This window comes from Chiloscyllium plagiosum, unplaced genomic scaffold (assembly GCF_037043375.1).
Source record: "Chiloscyllium plagiosum isolate Xiang-an unplaced genomic scaffold, Cpla_swu_hap1 HiC_scaffold_214, whole genome shotgun sequence".
Lineage (NCBI taxonomy): Eukaryota > Metazoa > Chordata > Chondrichthyes > Orectolobiformes > Hemiscylliidae > Chiloscyllium > Chiloscyllium plagiosum.
Window position 1 is genome coordinate 188,351 of NW_028270353.1, and position 19,446 is coordinate 207,796.

Genomic DNA, 19,446 nt, shown 5'->3' on the forward strand with positions numbered 1-19,446 from the left:
GTCGTGCCTCACAAACCTTATTGAATTCTTTGAGAAGGTGACTAAGGAGGTGGATGAGGGGAAAGCGGTAGATGTGGTATATATGGATTTTAGTAAGGCGTTTGATAAGGTTCCCCATGGTAGGCTACTTCAAAAAATACGGAGGTATGGCATTGAGGGTGAGTTGGAGGTTTGGATTAGGAATTGGCTGGCTGGAAGAAGACAGAGGGTAGTAGTTGATGGCAAAGTTTCTTCATGGAGTGCCGTCACTAGCGGTGTTCCGCAAGGATCTGTTTTGGGACCATTGCTGTTTGTCATTTTTATAAATGACCTGGAAGAGGGGCTAGAAGGTTGGGTGAGCAAGTTTGCGGATGATACGAAAGTCGGAGGAGTTGTTGACAGTGAGGAAGGATGTGGCAGGTTACAGCAGGATATAGAGAAGCTGCAGAGCTGGGCAGAAAGGTGGCAAATGGAATTCAATGTAGCTAAGTGTGAGGTGATTCACTTTGGTAAGAGTAACAAAAAGATGGGGTACTGGGCTAATGGTCGGATACTTGGTAGTGTGGATGAGCAGAGGGATCTTGGTATCCATGTACACAGATCTCTGAAAGTTGCCACCCAGGTAAATAGTGCGGTGAGGAAGGCATATGGCGTACTGGCTTTTATTGGTAGAGGAATTGAGTTCCGGAGTCCTGAGGTCATGTTGCAGTTGTATAAGACTCTGGTGTGGCCACATCTGGAATATTGTGTGCAGGTTTGGTCGCCATACTATAGGAAGGATGTGGAGGCACTGGAACGGGTGCAGAGGAGGTTTACCAGGATGTTGCCTGGTATGGAAGGAAAATCGTATGAGGAAAGACTGAGACACTTGGGGCTGTTTTCATTGGAGAAAAGAAGGTTTAGGGGTGACTTGATAGAGGTGTACAAGATGATTAGGGGGTTAGATAGGGTCGACAGTGAGAATCTTTTCCCGCGTATGGAGTCGGGTATTACAAGGGGGCATAGCTTTAAATTAAGGGGGGGTAGATATAGGACTGAAGTTAGGGGTAGGTTCTTCACTCAGCGAGTCGTAAGTTCATGGAATGCCCTGCCAGTAGCAGTGGTGAACTCTCCCTCATTATGGGCATTTAAGCGGGCATTGGATAGGTATATGGAGGATAGTGGGTTAGTATAGGTTAGGTGGGCTTGGATCGGCGCAACATCGAGGGCCGAAGGGCCTGTACTGCGCTGTATTCTTCTATGTTCTATGTTCTATGATGTTAATCCAGCTCCCCCACACTGTCACTCAGTAACCCCTCTCCCCCCCCAGGGCCCTGTGTTACTGACTGTATCCCTACTGATGTTAATCCAGCTCCCCCACACTGTCACTCAGTAACCCCTCTCCCCCCCCAGGGCCCTGTGTTACTGACTGTATCCCTACTGATGTTAATCCAGCTCCCTCACACTGTCACTCAGTAACCCCTCTCCCCCCCAGGGCCCTGTGTTACTGACTGTATCCCTACTGATGTTAATCCAGCTCCCTCACACTGTCACTCAGTAACCCCTCTCCCCCCAGGGTCTTGTGTTACTGACTGTATCCCTACTGATGTTAATCCAGCTCCCTCACACTGTCACTCAGTAACCCCTCTCCCCCCAGGGTCTTGTGTTACTGACTGTATCCCTACTGATGTTAATCCAGCTCCCTCACACTGTCACTCAGTAACCCCTCTACCCCCCACGGCCCTGTGTTACTGACTATATCCCTACTGATGTTAATCCAGCTCCCTCACACTGTCACTCAGTAACCCCTCTCCCCCCCAGGGCCCTGTGTTACTGACTGTATCCCTACTGATGTTAATCCAGCTCCCCCACACTGTCTCTCAGTAACCCCTCTCCCCCCCCAGGGCCCTGTGTTACTGACTGTATCTCTACTGATGTTAATCCAGCTCCCTCACACTGTCACTCAGTAACCCCTCTCCCCCCCAGGGCCCTGTGTTACTGACTGTATCCCTACTGATGTTAATCCAGCTCCCTCACACAGTCACTCAGTAACCTCTCTCCCCCCCCAGGGCTCTGTGTTACTGACTGTATCCCTACTGATGTTAATCCAGCTCCCTCACACTGTCACTCAGTAACCCCTCTCCCCTGCCAGGGCCCTGTGTTACTGACTGTATCCCTACTGATGTTAATCCAGCTCCCTCACACTGTCACTCAGTAACCCCTCTCCCCCCCCAGGGGCCTGTGTTACTGACTGTATCCCTACTGATGTTAATCCAGCTCCCTCACACTGTCACTCAGTAACCCCACTCCCCCCCAGGGCCCTGTGTTACTGACTGTATCCCTACTGATGTTAATCCAGCTCCCCCCTCACACTGTCCCTCAGTAACCCCTCTCCCCCCCCAGGGGCCTGTGTTACTGACTGTATCCCTACTGATGTTAATCCAGCTCCCTCACACTGTCACTCAGTAACCCTTCTCCCCCCCCAGGGCCCTGTGTTACTGACTGTATCCCTACTGATGTTAATCCAGCTCCCTCACACTGTCACTCAGTAACCCCTCTCCCCCCAGGGCCCTGTGTTACTGACTGTATCCCTACTGATGTTAATCCAGCTCCCCCACACTGTCACTCAGTAACCCCTCTCCCGCCCAGCTCCCTGTGTTACTGACTGTATCCCTACTGATGTTAATCCAGCTCCCTCACACAGTCACCCAGTTACCCCTCTCCCCCCAGGGCCCTGTGTTACTGACTGTATCCCTACTGATGTTAATCCAGCTCCCTCACACAGTCACTCAGTAACCCCTCTCCCCTGCCAGGGCCCTGTGTTACTGACTGTATCCCTACTGATGTTAATCCAGCTCCCTCACACAGTCACCCAGTTACCCCTCTCCCCCCAGGGCCCTGTGTTACTGACTGTACCCCTACTGATGTTAATCCAGCTCCCCCACACTGTCACTCAGTAACCCCTCTCCCCCCCAGGGCCCTGTGTTACTGACTGTATCCCTACTCATGTTAACCCAGGTCCCTCACACTGTCACTCAGTAACCCCTCTCCCCCCCCCAGGGCCCTGTGTTACTGACTGTATCCCTACTGATGTTAATCAAGCTCCCTCACACTGTCACTCAGTAACCCCTCTCCCCCCCAGGGCCCTGTGTTACTGACTGTATCCCTACTCATGTTAACCCAGGTCCCTCACACTGTCACTCAGTAACCCCTCTCCCCGCCATGGCCCTGTGTTACTGACTGTATCCCTACTGATGTTAATCCAGCTCCCTCACACTGTCACTCAGTAACCCCTCTCCCCGCCATGGCCCTGTGTTACTGACTGTATCCCTACTGATGTTAATCCAGCTCCCTCACACTGTCACTCAGTAACCCCTCTCCTCCCCATGGCCCTGTGTTACTGACTGTATCCCTAGTGATGTTAATCCAGCTCCCTCACACTGTCACTCAGTAACCCCTCTCCCTCCCAGCGCCCTGTGTTACTGACTGTATCCCTGCTGATGTTAATCCAGAGCTCCCCCACACTGTCACTCAGTAACCCCTCTCCCTCCCCAGGGCCCTGTGTTACTGACTGTATCCCTGCTGATGTTAATCCAGCTCCCTCACACTGTCACTCAGTAACCCCTCTCCCTCCCAGGGCCCTGTGTTACTGACTGTATCCCTACTGATGTTAATCCAGCTCCCTCACACTGTCACTCAGTAACCCCTCTCCCCCCCAGGGCCCTGTGTTACTGACTGTATCCCTACTGATGTTAATCCAGCTCCCCCACACTGTCACTCAGTAACGCCTCTCCCCCCCAGGGCCCTGTGTTACTGACTGTATCCCTACTGATGTTAATCCAGCTCCCTCACACTGTCACTCAGTAACCCCTCTCCCCCCCAGGGAACTGTGTTACTGACTGTATCCCTACTGATGTTAATCCAGTTCCCTCACACTGTCACTCAGTAACCCCTCTCCCCCCCAGGGGACTATGTTACTGACTGTATCCCTACTGATGTTAATCCAGCTCCCCCACACTGTCACTCAGTAACCCCTCTCCCCCACAGGGGACTGTGTTACTGACTCTATACCTACTGATGTTAATCCAGCTCCCCCACACTGTCACTCAGTAACCCCTCTCCCCTCCCAGGGGACTGTGTTACTGACTGTATCCCTACTGATGTTAATCCAGCTCCCCTACACTGTCACTCAGTAACCTCTCTCCCCCCAGCGCCCTGTGTTACTGACTGTATCCCTACTGATGTTAATCCAGCTCCCTCACTCTGTCACTCAGTAACCCCTCTCCCCCCCAGGGCCCTGTGTTACTGACAGTATCCCTACTGATGTTAATCCAGCTCCCTCACACTGTCACTCAGTAACCCCTTTCCCCACCAGGGCCCTGTGTTACTGACTGTATCTCTACTGATGTTAATCCAGCTCCCCCACACTGTCACTCAGTAAAATCTCACCCACCCCAGCGCCCTGTGTTACTGACTGTATCCCTACTGATGTTAATCCAGCTCCCTCACACTGTCACTCAGTAAAATCTCACCCACCCCAGCGCCCAGTGTTACTGACTGTATCACTACTGATGTTAATCCAGCTCCCCCACACTGTCACTCAGTAACCCCTCTCCCCGCCATGGCCCTGTGTTACTGACTGTATCCCTACTGATGTTAATCCAGCTCCCTCACACTGTCACTCAGTAACCCCTCTCCTCCCCATGGCCCTGTGTTACTGACTGTATCCCTACTGATGTTAATCCAGCTCCCTCACACTGTCACTCAGTAACCCCTCTCCCTCCCCAGGGCCCTGTGTTACTGACTGTATCCCTGCTGATGTTAATCCAGCTCCCTCACACTGTCACTCAGTAACCCCTCTCCCCCCAGGGCCCTGTGTTACTGACTGTATCCCTCCTGATGTTAATCCAGCTCCCTCACACTGTCACTCAGTAACCCCTCTCCCCCCCAGGGCCCTGTGTTACTGACTGTATCCCTACTGATGTTAATCCAGCTCCCCCACACTGTCACTCAGTAACCCCTCTCCCCCCCAGGGCCCTGTGTTACTGACTGTATCCCTACTGATGTTAATCCAGCTCCCTCACACTGTCACTCAGTAACCCCTCTCCCCCCCAGGGGACTGTGTTACTGACTGTATCCCTACTGATGTTAATCCAGTTCCCTCACACTGTCACTCAGTAACCCCTCTCCCCCCCAGGGGACTATGTTACTGACTGTATCCCGACTGATGTTAATCCAGCTCCCCCACAATGTCACTCAGTAACCCCTCTCCCCCACAGGGGACTGTGTTACTGACTCTATACCTACTGATGTTAATCCAGGTCCCCCACACTGTCACTCAGTAACCCCTCTCACCTCCCAGGGCCCTGTGTTACTGACTGTATCTCTACAGATGTTAATCCAGCTCCCCCACACTGTCACTCAGTAACCCCTCTCCCCCCCCAGTGCCCTGTGTTAGTGACTGTATCCCTACTGATGTTAATCCAGCTCCCCCACACTGTCACTCAGTAACCGCTCTCCCCCCCAGGGCCCTGTGTTACTGACTGTATCCCTACTGATGTTAATCCAGCTCCCTCACTCTGTCACTCAGTAACCCCTCTCCCCTCCCAGGGGACTGTGTTACTGACTGTATCCCTACTGATGTTCATCCAGCTCCCCTACACTGTCACTCAGTAACCTCTCTCCCCCCAGCGCCCTGTGTTACTGACTGTATCCCTACTGATGTTAATCCAGCTCCCTCACTCTGTCACTCAGTAACCCCTCTCCCCCCCAGGGCCCTGTGTTACTGACAGTATCCCTACTGATGTTAATCCAGCTCCCTCACACTGTCACTCAGTAACCCCTTTCCCCACCAGGGCCCTGTGTTACTGACTGTATCCCTACTGATGTTAATCCAGCTCCCCCACACTGTCACTCAGTAACCCCTCTCCCCCCCCATGGCCCTGTGTTACTGACTGTATCTCTACTGATGTTAATCCAGCTCCCCCAAACTGTCACTCAGTAAAATCTCACCCACCCCAGCGCCCAGTGTTACTGACTGTATCACTACTGATGTTAATCCAGCTCCCCCACACTGTCACTCAGTAACCCCTCTCCCCCCCCGGGCCCTGTGTTACTGACTGTATCCCTACTGATGTTAATCCGGCTCCCCCACACTGTCACTCAGTAACCCCTCTCCCCCCCCAGGGCCCTGTGTTACTGACTGTATCCCTACTGATGTTAATCCAGCTCCCTCACACTGTCACTCAGTAACCCCTCTCCCCCCCCGGGCCCTGTGTTACTGACTGTATCCCTACTGATGTTAATCCGGCTCCCCCACACTGTCACTCAGTAACCCCTCTCCCCCCCCAGGGCCCTGTGTTACTGACTGTATCCCTACTGATGTTAATCCAGCTCCCTCACACTGTCACTCAGTAACCCCTCTCCCCCCCCAGGGCCCTGTGTTACTGACTGTATCCCTACTGATGTTAATCCAGCTCCCTCACACTGTCACTCAGTAACCCCTCTCCCCCCCCAGGGCCCTGTGTTACTGACTGTATCCCTACTGATGTTAATCCAGCTCCCTCACACTGTCACTCAGTAACCCCTCTCCCCCCCAGGGCCCTGTGTTACTGACTGTATCCCTACTGATGTTAATCCAGCTCCCTCACACTGTCACTCAGTAACCCCTCTCCCCCCCCGGGCCCTGTGTTACTGACTGTATCCCTACTGATGTTAATCCGGCTCCCCCACACTGTCACTCAGTAACCCCTCTCCCCCCCCCAGGGCCCTGTGTTACTGACTGTATCCCTACTGATGTTAATCCGGCTCCCCCACACTGTCACTCAGTAACACCTCTCTCCCCCCCCAGCGCCCTGTGTTACTGACTGTATCCCTACTGATGTTAATCCAGCTCCCTCACACTGTCACTCAGTAACCCCTCTCCCCCCCAGGGCCCTGTGTTACTGACTGTATCCCTACTGATGTTAATCCAGCTCCCTCACACTGTCACTCAGTAACCCCTCTCCCTCCAGCTCCCTGTGTTACTGACTGTATCCCTACTGATGTTAATCCAGCTCCCCCACACTGTCACTCAGTAACCCCTCTCCCCCCCAGGGCCCTGTGTTACTGACTGTATCCCTAGTGATGTTAATCCAGCTCCCTCACACTGTCACTCAGTAACCCCTCTCCCCCCCCAGGGCCCTGTGTTACAGACTGTATCACTACTGATGTTAATCCAGCTCCCCCACACTGTCACTCAGTAATCCCTCTCCCCCCCAGGGCCCTGTGTTACTAACTGTATCCCTACTGATGTTAATCCAGCTCCCTCACACTGTCACTCAGTAACCCCTCTCCGCCCCCCCTCCCGCAGGTCCCTGTGTTACTGACTGTATCCCTATTGATGTTAACCCAGCTCCCTCACACTGTCACTCAGTAACCCCTCACCCCTCCCAGGGCCCTGTGTTACTGACTGTATCCCTACTGATGTTAATCCAGCTCCCTCACACTGTCACTCAGAAACCCATCTCCCCCCCCAGGGCCCTGTGTTACTGACTGTATCCCTACTGATGTTAATCCAGCTCCCTCACACTGTCACTCAGTAACCCCTCTCCCACCCCAGGACCCTGTGTTACTGACTGTATCCCTACTGATGTTAATCCAGCTCCCTCACACTGTCACTCAGTAACCCCTCTCCCCCCCCAGGGCCCTGCGTTACTGACTGTTTCCCTATTGATGTTAATCCAGCTCCCTCACACTGTCACTCAGTAACCCCTCTCCCCCCCCAGGGCCCTGTGTTACTGACTGTATCCCTACTGATGTTAATCCAGCTCCCTCACACTGTCCCTCAGTAACCCCTCTCCCCCCCAGGGCCCTGTGTTACTGACTGTATCCCTACTGATGTTAATCCAGCTCCCTCACACTGTCACTCAGAAACTCCTCTCCCCCCCCAGGGCCCTGCGTTACTGACTGTTTCCCTATTGATGTTAATCCAGCTCCCTCACACTGTCACTCAGTAACCCCTCTCCCCCCCCAGGGCCCTGTGTTACTGACTGTATCCCTACTGATGTTAATCCAGCTCCCCCACACTGTCACTCAGTAACCCCTCTCCCCCACAGGGCCCTGTGTTACTGACTGTATCCCTACTGATGTTAATCCAGCTCCCCCACACTGTCACTCAGTAACCCCTCTCCCCCACAGGGCCCTGTGTTACTGACTGTATCCCTCCTGATGTTAATCCAGCTCCCTCACACTGTCACTCAGTAACCCCTCTCCCCCCCCAGGGCCCTGTGTTACTGACTGTATCTCTACTGATGTTAATCCAGCTCCCTCACACTGTCACTCAGTAACCCCTCTACCCCCCACGGCCCTGTGTTACTGACTGTATCCCTACTGATGTTAATCCAGCTCCCTCACACTGTCACTCAGTAACCCCTCTCCCCCCCCCAGGGCCCTGTGTTACTGACTGTATCCCTACTGATGTTAATCCAGCTCCCTCACACTGTCACTCAGTAACCCCTCTCCCCCCCACGGCCCTGTGTTACTGACTGTATCCCTACTGATGTTAATCCAGCTCCCCCACACTGTCCCTCAGTAACCCCTCTCCCCACCAGGGCCCTGTGTTACTGACTGTATCCCTACTGATGTTAATCCAGCTCCCTCACACTGTCACTCAGTAACCCCTCACCCCCCCAGGGCCCTGTGTTACTGACTGTATCCCTACTGATGTTAATCCAGCTCCCCCACACTGTCCCTCAGTAACCCCTCTCCCCCCCCAGGGCCCTGTGTTACTGACTGTATCCCTACTGATGTTAATCCAGCTCCCTCACACTGTCCCTCAGTAACCCCTCTCCCCCCCAGGGCCCTGTGTTACTGACTGTATCCCTACTGATGTTAATCCAGCTCCCTCACACTGTCACTCAGAAACCCCTCTCCCCCCCCAGGGCCCTGCGTTACTGACTGTTTCCCTATTGATGTTAATCCAGCTCCCTCACACTGTCACTCAGTAACCCCTCTCCCCCCCCAGGGCCCTGTGTTACTGACTGTATCCCTACTGATGTTAATCCAGCTCCCCCACACTGTCACTCAGTAACCCCTCTCCCCCACAGGGCCCTGTGTTACTGACTGTATCCCTACTGATGTTAATCCAGCTCCCCCACACTGTCACTCAGTAACCCCTCTCCCCCACAGGGCCCTGTGTTACTGACTGTATCCCTCCTGATGTTAATCCAGCTCCCTCACACTGTCACTCAGTAACCCCTCTCCCCCCCCAGGGCCCTGTGTTACTGACTGTATCTCTACTGATGTTAATCCAGCTCCCTCACACTGTCACTCAGTAACCCCTCTACCCCCCACGGCCCTGTGTTACTGACTGTATCCCTACTGATGTTAATCCAGCTCCCTCACACTGTCACTCAGTAACCCCTCCCCCCCCCCCAGGGCCCTGTGTTACTGACTGTATCCCTACTGATGTTAATCCAGCTCCCTCACACTGTCACTCAGTAACCCCTCTCCCCCCCACGGCCCTGTGTTACTGACTGTATCCCTACTGATGTTAATCCAGCTCCCCCACACTGTCCCTCAGTAACCCCTCTCCCCACCAGGGCCCTGTGTTACTGACTGTATCCCTACTGATGTTAATCCAGCTCCCTCACACTGTCACTCAGTAACCCCTCACCCCCCCAGGGCCCTGTGTTACTGACTGTATCCCTACTGATGTTAATCCAGCTCCCCCACACTGTCCCTCAGTAACCCCTCTCCCCCCCAGTGCCCTGTGTTACTGACTGTATCCCTACTGATGTTAATCCAGCTCCCTCACACTGTCACTCAGTAACCCCTCTCCCCCCCAGGGCACTGTGTTACTGACTGTATCCCTACTGATGGTAATCCAGCTCCCTCACACTGTCACTCAGTAACCCCTCTCCCCCCCCCCCCCCCCCCCCCCCCCCAGGGCCCTGTGTTACTAACTGTATCCCTACTGATGTTAATCCAGCTCCCTCACACTGTCACTCAGTAACCCCTCTCCCCCCCAGGGCCCTGTGTTACTGACTGTATCCCTACTGATGTTAATCCAGCTCCCTCACACTGTCACTCAGTAACCCCTCTCCCCCCCCCAGGGCCCTGTGTTACTGACTGTATCCCTACTGATGTTAATCCAGCTCCCCCACACTGTCACTCAGTAACCCCTCTCCCCCCCCAGGGCCCTGTGTTACTGACTGTATCCCTACTGATGTTAATCCAGCTCCCCCACACTGTCACTCAGTAACCCCTCTCCCCCCCCAGCGCCCTGTGTTCCTGACTGTATCCCTACTGATGTTAATCCAGCTCCCCCACACTGTCACTCAGTAACCCCTCTCCCCCCCCAGGGCCCTGTGTTACTGACTGTATCCCTACTGATGTTAATCCAGCTCCCCCACACTGTCACTCAGTAACCCCTCTCCCCCCCAGGGCCCTGTGTTACTGACTGTGTCCCTACTGATGTTAATCCAGCTCCCTCACACTGTCACTCAGTAACCCCTCTCCCCCCCAGGGCCCTGTGTTACTGACTGTATCCCTACTGATGTTAATCCAGCTCCCTCACACTGTCACTCAGTAACCCCTCTCCCCCCCAGGGCCCTGTGTTACTGACTGTATCCCTACTGATGTTAATCCAGCTTCCTCACACTGTCACTCAGTAACCCCTCTCCCCCCCAGGGCCCTGTGTTACTGACTGTATCCCTACTGATGTTAATCCAGCTCCCTCACACTGTCACTCAGTAACCCCTCTCCCTCCCAGCGCCCTGTGTTACTGACTGTATCCCTGCTGATGTTAATCCAGCTCCCTCACACTGTCACTCAGTAACCCCTCTCCCCCCCAGGGTCCTGTGTTACTGACTGTATCCCTACTGATGTTAATCCAGCTCCCTCACACTGTCACTCAGTAACCCCTCTCCCCCCCAGGGCCCTGTGTGACTGACTGTATCCCTACTGATGTTAATCCAGCTCCCCCACACTGTCACTCAGTAACCCCTCTCCCCCCCAGGGCCCTGTGTGACTGACTGTATCCCTACTGATGTTAATCCAGCTCCCCCACACTGTCACTCAGTAACCCCTCTCCCCCCCAGGGCCCTGTGTTACTGACTGTATCCCTACTGATGTTAATCCAGCTCCCTCACACTGTCACTCAATAACCCCTCTCCCCCCCCAGGGCCCTGTGTTACTGACTGTATCCCTACTGATGTTAATCCAGCTCCCCCACACTGTCACTCAGTAACCCCTCTCCCCCCCCAGGGCCCTGTGTTACTGACTGTATCCCTACTGATGTTAATCCAGCTCCCTCACACTGTCACTCAGTAACCCCTCTCCCCCCCAGGGCCCTGTGTTACTGACTGTATCCCTTCTGATGTTAATGCAGCTCCCCCACACTGTCACTCAGTAACCCCTCTCCCCCCCAGGGCCCTGTGTTACTGACTGTATCCCTACTGATGTTAATCCAGCTCCCTCACACTGTCACTCAGTAACCCCTCTCCCCCCCCCAGGGCCGTGTGTTACTGACTGTATCCCTACTGATGTTAATCCAGCTCCCCCACACTATCACTCAGTAACCCCTCTCCCCCCCCAGGGCACTGTGTTACTGACTGTATCCCTACTGATGTTAATCCAGCTCCCCCACACTGTCACTCAGTAACAACTCTCCCCCCCCAGGGCCCTGTGTTACTGACTGTATCCCTACTGATGTTAATCCAGCTCCCTCACACTGTCACTCAGTAACCCCTCTCCCCCCCAGCGCCCTGTGTTACTGACTGTATCCCTACTGATGTTAATCCAGCTCCCTCACACTGTCACTCAGTAACCCCTCTCCCCCCCAGCGCCCTGTGTTACTGACTGTATCCCTACTGATGTTAATCCAGCTCCCCCACACTGTCACTCAGTAACCCCTCTCCCCCCCAGGGCCCTGTGTTACTGACTGTATCCCTACTGATGTTAATCCAGCTCCCTCACACTGTCACTCAATAACCCCTCTCCCCCCCCAGGGCCCTGTGTTACTGACTGTATCCCTACTGATGTTAATCCAGCTCCCCCACACTGTCACTCAGTAACCCCTCTCCCCCCCAGGGGACTGTGTTACTGACTGTATCCCTACTGATGTTAATCCAGCTCCCTCACACTGTCACTCAGTAACCCCTCTCCCCCCCAGGGCCCTGTGTTACTGACTGTATCCCTTCTGATGTTAATGCAGCTCCCCCACACTGTCACTCAGTAACCCCTCTCCCCCCGCCAGGGCCCTGTGTTACTGACTGTATCCCTACTGATGTTAATCCAGCTCCCTCACACTGTCACTCAGTAACCCCTCTCCCCCCCAGGGCCCTGTGTTACTGACTGTATCCCTACTGATGTTAATCCAGCTCCCTCACACTGTCACTCAGTAACCCCACTCCCCCCCAGGGCCCTGTGTTACTGACTGTATCCCTACTGATGTTAATCCAGCTCCCTCACACTGTCACTCAGTAACCCCTCTCCCCCCCCAGGGCCCTGTGTTACTGACTGTATCCCTACTGATGTTAATCCAGCTCCCTCACACTGTCACTCAGTAACCCCACTCCCCCCCAGGGCCCTGTGTTACTGACTGTATCCCTACTGATGTTAATCCAGCTCCCTCACACTGTCACTCAGTAACCCCTCTCCCCCCCCAGGGCCCTGTGTTACTGACTGTATCCCTACTGATGTTAATCCAGCTCCCTCACACTGTCACTCAGTAACAACTCTCCCCCCCCAGGGCCCTGTGTTACTGACTGTATCCCTACTGATGTTAATCCAGCTCCCTCACACTGTCACTCAGTAACCCCTCTCCTCCCCCAGCGCCCTGTGTTACTGACTGTATCCCTACTGATGTTAATCCAGCTCCCTCACACTGTCACTCAGTAACCCCGCTCCCCCCCAGGGCCCTGTGTTACTGACTGTATCCCTACTGATGTTAATCCAGCTCCCCCACACTGTCACTCAGTAACCCCTCTCCCCCCCAGGGCCCTGTGTTACTGACTGTATCCCTACTGATGTTAATCCAGCTCCCTCACACTGTCACTCAGTAACCCCTCTCCCCCCCAGGGCCCTGTGTTACTGACTGTATCCCTACTGATGTTAATCCAGCTCCCTCACACTGTCACTCAGTAACCCCTCTCCCCCCCCAGTGCCCTGTGTTACTGACTGTATCCCTACTGATGTTAATCCAGCTCCCCCACTCTGTCACTCAGTAACCCCCCCCCCCCCCCCCAGTGCCCTGTGTTACTGACTGTATCCCTACTGATGTTAATCCAGCTCCCTCACACTGTCACTCAGTAACCCCCCCCCCCCCAGGGCCCTGTGTTACTGACTGTATCCCTACTGATGTTAATCCAGCTCCCTCACACTGTCACTCAGTAACCCCCCCCCCCCCAGGGCCCTGTGTTACTGACTGTATCCCTACTGATGTTAATCCAGCTCCCCCACACTGTCACTCAGTAACCCCTCTCCCCCCCAGCGCCCTGTGTTACTGACTGTATCCCTACTGATGTTAATCCAGCTCCCTCACACTGTCACTCAGTAACCCCTCTCCCCCCCCAGGGCCCTGTGTTACTGACTGTATCCCTACTGATGTTAATCCAGCTCCCTCACGCTGTCACTCAGTAACCCCTCTCCCCCCCAGGGCCCTGGGTTACTGACTGTATCCCTACTGATGTTAATCCAGCTCCCCCACACTGTCACTCAGTAACCACTCTCCCCCCCCCCCAGGGCCCTGTGTTACTGACTGTATCCCTACTGATGTTAATCCAGCTCCCTCACACTGTCACTCAGTAACCCCTCTCCCCCCCAGGGCCCTGTGTTACTGACTGTATCCCTACTGATGTTAATCCAGCTCCCTCACACTGTCCCTCAGTAACCCCTCTCCCCCCCAGGGCCCTGTGTTACTGACTGTATCCCTACTGATGTTAATCCAGCTCCCCCACACTGTCACTCAGTAACCACTCTCCCCCCCCCCAGGGCCCTGTGTTACTGACTGTATCCCTACTGATGTTAATCCAGCTCCCTCACAATTTCACTCAGTAACCCCTCTCCTCCCCAGTGCCCTGTGTTACTGACTGTATCCCTACTGATGTTAATCCAGCTCCCCCACACTGTCACTCAGTAACCCCTCTCCCCCCCCAGGGCCCTGTGTTACTGACTGTATCCCTACTGATGTTAATCCAGCTCCCTCACACTGTCACTCAGTAACCCCTCTCCCCCCCAGGGCCCTGTGTTACTGACTGTATCCCTTCTGATGTTAATCCAGCTCCCCCACACTGTCACTCAGTAACCCCTCTCCCCCCCAGGGCCCTGTGTTACTGACTGTATCCCTACTGATGTTAATCCAGCTCCCCCACACTGTCACTCAGTAACCCCTCTCCCCCCCCAGTGCCCTGTGTTACTGACTGTATCCCTACTGATGTTAACCCAGCTCCCTCACACTGTCACTCAGTAACCCCTCTCCCCCACAGTGCCCTGTGTTACTGACTGTATCCCTACTGATGTTAATCCAGCTCCCCCACACTGTCACTCAGTAACCCCTCTCCCCCCCCAGTGCCCTGTGTTACTGACTGTATCCCTACTGATGTTAATCCAGCTCCCCCACACTGTCACTCAGTAACCCCTCTCCCCCCCAGCGCCCTGTGTTACTGACTGTATCCCTACTGATGTTAATCCAGCTCCCTCACACTGTCACTCAGTAACCCCTCTCCCCCCCAGCCCCCTGTGTTACTGACTGTATCCCTACTGATGTTAATCCAGCTCCCTCACACTGTCACTCAGTAACCCCTCTCCCCCCCAGGGCCCTGTGTTACTGACTGTATCCCTACTGATGTTAATCCAGCTCCCTCACACTGTCACTCAGTAACCCCTCTCCCCCCCAGGGCCTTGTGTTACTGACTGTATCCCTTCTGATGTTAATGCAGCTCCCTCACACTGTCACTCAGTAACCCCTCTCCCCCCCAGGGCCCTGTGTTACTGACTGTATCCCTACTGATGTTAATCCAGCTCCCTCACACTGTCACTCAGTAACCCCACTCCCCCCCAGGGCCCTGTGTTACTGACTGTATCCCTACTGATGTTAATCCAGCTCCCCCACACTGTCTCTCAGTAACCCCTCTCCCCCCCCAGGGCCCTGTGTTACTGACTGTATCCCTACTGATGTTAATCCAGCTCCCCCACACTGTCACTCAGTAACCCCTCTCCCCCCCCCCAGGGCCCTGTGTTACTGACTGTATCCCTACTGATGTTAATCCAGCTCCCCCACACTGTCACTCAGTAACAACTCTCCCCCCCCAGGGCCCTGTGTTACTGACTGTATCCCTACTGATGTTAATCCAGCTCCCTCACACTGTCACTCAGTAACCCCTCTCCCCCCAGGGTCTTGTGTTACTGACTGTATCCCTACTGATGTTAATCCAGCTCCCCCGCACTGTCCCTCAGTAACCCCTCTCCCCCCCAGTGCCCTGTGTTACTGACTGTATCCCTACTGATGTTAATCCAGCTCCCTCACACTGTCACTCAGTAACCCCACTCCCCCCCAGGGCCCTGTGTTACTGACTGTATCCCTACTGATGTTAATCCAGCTCCCTCACACTGTCACTCAGTAACCCCTCTCCCCCCCCAGTGCCCTGTGTTACTGACTGTATCCCTACTGATGTTAATCCAGCTCCCCCACACTGTCACTCAGTAACCCCTCTCCCCCCCCAGTGCCCTGTGTTACTGATTGTATCCCTACTGATGTTAATCCAGCTCCCCCACACTGTCACTCAGTAACCCCACTCCCCCCCAGGGCCCTGTGTTACTGACTGTATCCCTACTGATGTTAATCCAGCTCCCTCACACTGTCACTCAGTAACCCCTCTCCCCCCCCAGGGCCCTGTGTTACTGACTGTATCCCTACTGATGTTAATCCAGCTCCCCCACACTGTCACTCAGTAACAACTCTCCCCCCCCAGGGCCCTGTGTTACTGACTGTATCCCTACTGATGTTAATCCAGCTCCCTCACACTGTCACTCAGTAACCCCTCTCCCCCCAGGGTCTTGTGTTACTGACTGTATCCCTACTGATGTTAATCCAGCTCCCCCGCACTGTCCCTCAGTAACCCCTCTCCCCCCCAGTGCCCTGTGTTACTGACTGTATCCCTACTGATGTTAATCCAGCTCCCTCACACTGTCACTCAGTAACCCCTCTCCCCCCCCAGTGCCCTGTGTTACTGACTGTATCCCTACTGATGTTAATCCAGCTCCCTCACACTGTCACTCAGTAACCCCACTCCCCCCCAGGGCCCTGTGTTACTGACTGTATCCCTACTGATGTTAATCCAGCTCCCCCACACTGTCACTCAGTAACCCCTCTCCCCCCCAGTGCCCTGTGTTACTGACTGTATCCCTACTGATGTTAATCCAGCTCCCTCACACTGTCACTCAGTAACCCCCCCCCCCCAGGGCCCTGTGTTACTGACTGTATCCCTACTGATGTTAACCCAGCTCCCTCACACTGTCACTCAGTAACCCCTCTCTCCCCCCCCCCAGGGCACTGTGCTACTGACTGTATCCCTACTGATGTTAATCCAGCTCCCTCACACTGTCACTCAGTAACCCCCCCCCCCCAGGGCCCTGTGTTACTGACTGTATCCCTACTGATGTTAATCCAGCTCCCCCACACTGTCACTCAGTAACCCCTCTCCCCCCCAGCGCCCTGTGTTACTGACTGTATCCCTACTGATGTTAATCCAGCTCCCTCACACTGTCACTCAGTAACCCCTCTCCCCCCCCAGGGCCCTGTGTTACTGACTGTATCCCTACTGATGTTAATCCAGCTCCCTCACACTGTCACTCAGTAACCCCTCTCCCCCCCCAGGGCCCTGTGTTACTGACTGTATCCCTACTGATGTTAATCCAGCTCCCTCACACTGTCCCTCAGTAACCCCTCTCTCCCCCAGGGCCCTGTGTTACTGACTGTATCCCTACTGATGTTAATCCAGCTCCCTCACACTGTCACTCAGTAACCCCTCTCCCCCCCAGGGCCCTGGGTTACTGACTGTATCCCTACTGATGTTAATCCAGCTCCCCCACACTGTCACTCAGTAACCACTCTCCCCCCCCCCCCCCAGGGCCCTGTGTTACTGACTGTATCCCTACTGATGTTAATCCAGCTCCCTCACACTGTCACTCAGTAACCCCTCTCCCCCCCCAGGGCCCTGTGTTACTGACTGTATCCCTACTGATGTTAATCCAGCTCCCTCACACTGTCCCTCAGTAACCCCTCTCCCCCCCAGGGCCCTGTGTTACTGACTGTATCCCTACTGATGTTAATCCAGCTCCCCCACACTGTCACTCAGTAACCTCTCTCCCCCCCCCAGGGCCCTGTGTTACTGACTGTATCCCTACTGATGTTAATCCAGCTCCCTCACACTTTCACTCAGTAACCCCTCTCCTCCCCAGTGCCCTGTGTTACTGACTGTATCCCTACTGATGTTAATCCAGCTCCCCCACACTGTCACTCAGTAACCCCTCTCCCCCCCCAGGGCCCTGTGTTACTGACTGTATCCCTACTGATGTTAATCCAGCTCCCTCACACTGTCACTCAGTAACCCCTCTCCCCCCCAGGGCCCTGTGTTACTGACTGTATCCCTTCTGATGTTAATCCAGCTCCCCCACACTGTCACTCAGTAACCCCTCTCCCCCCCAGGGCCCTGTGTTACTGACTGTATCCCTACTGATGTTAATCCAGCTCCCCCACACTGTCACTCAGTAACCCCTCTCCCCCCCCAGTGCCCTGTGTTACTGACTGTATCCCTACTGATGTTAACCCAGCTCCCTCACACTGTCACTCAGTAACCCCTCTCCCCCACAGTGCCCTGTGTTACTGACTGTATCCCTACTGATGTTAATCCAGCTCCCCCACACTGTCACTCAGTAACCCCTCTCCCCCCCCAGTGCCCTGTGTTACTGACTGTATCCCTACTGATGTTAATCCAGCTCCCTCACACTGTCACTCAGTAACCCCTCTCCCCCCCAGGGCCCTGTGTTACTGACTGTATCCCTACTGATGTTAATCCAGCTCCCTCACACTGTCACTCAGTAACCCCTCTCCCCCCCCAGGGCCCTGTGTTACTGACTGTATCCCTACTGATGTTAATCCAGCTCCCCCACACTGTCACTCAGTAACCCCTCTCCCCCCCAGGGCCCTGTGTTACTGACTGTATCCCTACTGATGTTAATCCAGCTCCCCCACACTGTCACTCAGTAACCCCTCTCCCCCCCAGCGCCCTGTGTTACTGACTGTATCCCTACTGATGTAAATCCAGCTCCCTCACACTGTCACTCTGTAACCCCTCTCCCCCCCCCCAGCGCCCTGTGTTACTGACTGTATACCTACTGATGTTAATCCAGCTCCCCCACACTGTCACTCAGTAACCCCTCTCCCCCCCAGGGCCCTGTGTTACTGACTGTATCCCTACTGATGTTAATCCAGCTCCCCCACACTGTCACTCAGTAACCCCTCTCCCCCCAGGGCCCTGTGTTACTGACTGTATCCCTACTGATGTTAATCCAGCTCCCTCACACTGTCACTCAGTAACCCCTCTCCCCCCCAGGGCCCTGTGTTACTGACTGTATCCCTACTGATGTTAATCCAGCTCCCCCACACTGTCACTCAGTAACCCCTCTCCCCCCCCCAGCGCCCTGTGTTACTGACTGTATCCCTACTGATGTTAATCCAGCTCCCCCACACTGTCACTCAGTAACCCCTCTCCCCCCCCCAGCGCCCTGTGTTACTGACTGTATCCCTACTGATGTTAATCCAGCTCCCTCACACTGTCACTCAGTAACCCCTCTCCCCCCAGGCCCCTGTGTTACTGACTGTATCCCTACTGATGTTAATCCAGCTCCCCCACACTGTCACTCAGTAACCCCTCTCCCCCCCCGGGCCCTGTATTACTGACTGTATCCCTACTGATGTTAATCCAGCTCCCTCACACTGTCACTCAGTAACCCCTCTCCCCCCCAGGGCCCTGTATTACTGACTGTATCCCTACTGATGTTAATCCAGCTCCCCCACACTGTCACTCAGTAACCCCCCCCCCCCCCAGGGCCCTGTGTTACTGACTGTATCCCTACTGATGTTAATCCAGCTCCCTCACACTGTCACTCAGTAACCCCACTCCCTGTGAACCCATCCTTTCAGGACTGTGTTTCAGTCTCTAACGCGTTACCTTGTAGGTGTGGGACGTTTGCCTGTATTGATCCATTATTGGCCTCAGATGCTTGGTATTTGGAATCTCTTCCCCGGCGATTGTGAAGTTTAAGAGAATACTGACTGGCTGGAGATAATCTTTCACACATGCCTGTGTGTCAAGGAGAGGGAGAGAGACCGGGACCGGGAGGGGGAGAGAGAGACAGGGAGAGAGAGAGAGACAGAGGGAGAGACAGTGGGAGAGACAGAGAGAGAGAGGAACAGAGAGAGAGAGAGAGACAGGGAGAGAGAGA

At 54.5% G+C, this 19,446-nt stretch overlaps 1 protein-coding gene across 1 annotated transcript in view; it reads right to left on the reverse strand.

The window, feature by feature from the left end:
* The window catches only part of LOC148133774 (integrin alpha-L-like), a gene marked incomplete at its 3' end in the record, with an annotated part of 200,139 nt that extends 180,839 nt beyond the window's left edge, over positions 1–19,300 (reverse strand). Inside the window, exon 1 of the mRNA XM_087985749.1 lies at positions 19,173–19,300. Within this exon, the coding sequence (XP_087841875.1) occupies positions 19,173–19,208 (36 nt within the window). The remainder of the gene's footprint in view (positions 1–19,172) is intronic.
* Positions 19,301–19,446: the final 146 nt, after the last annotated feature.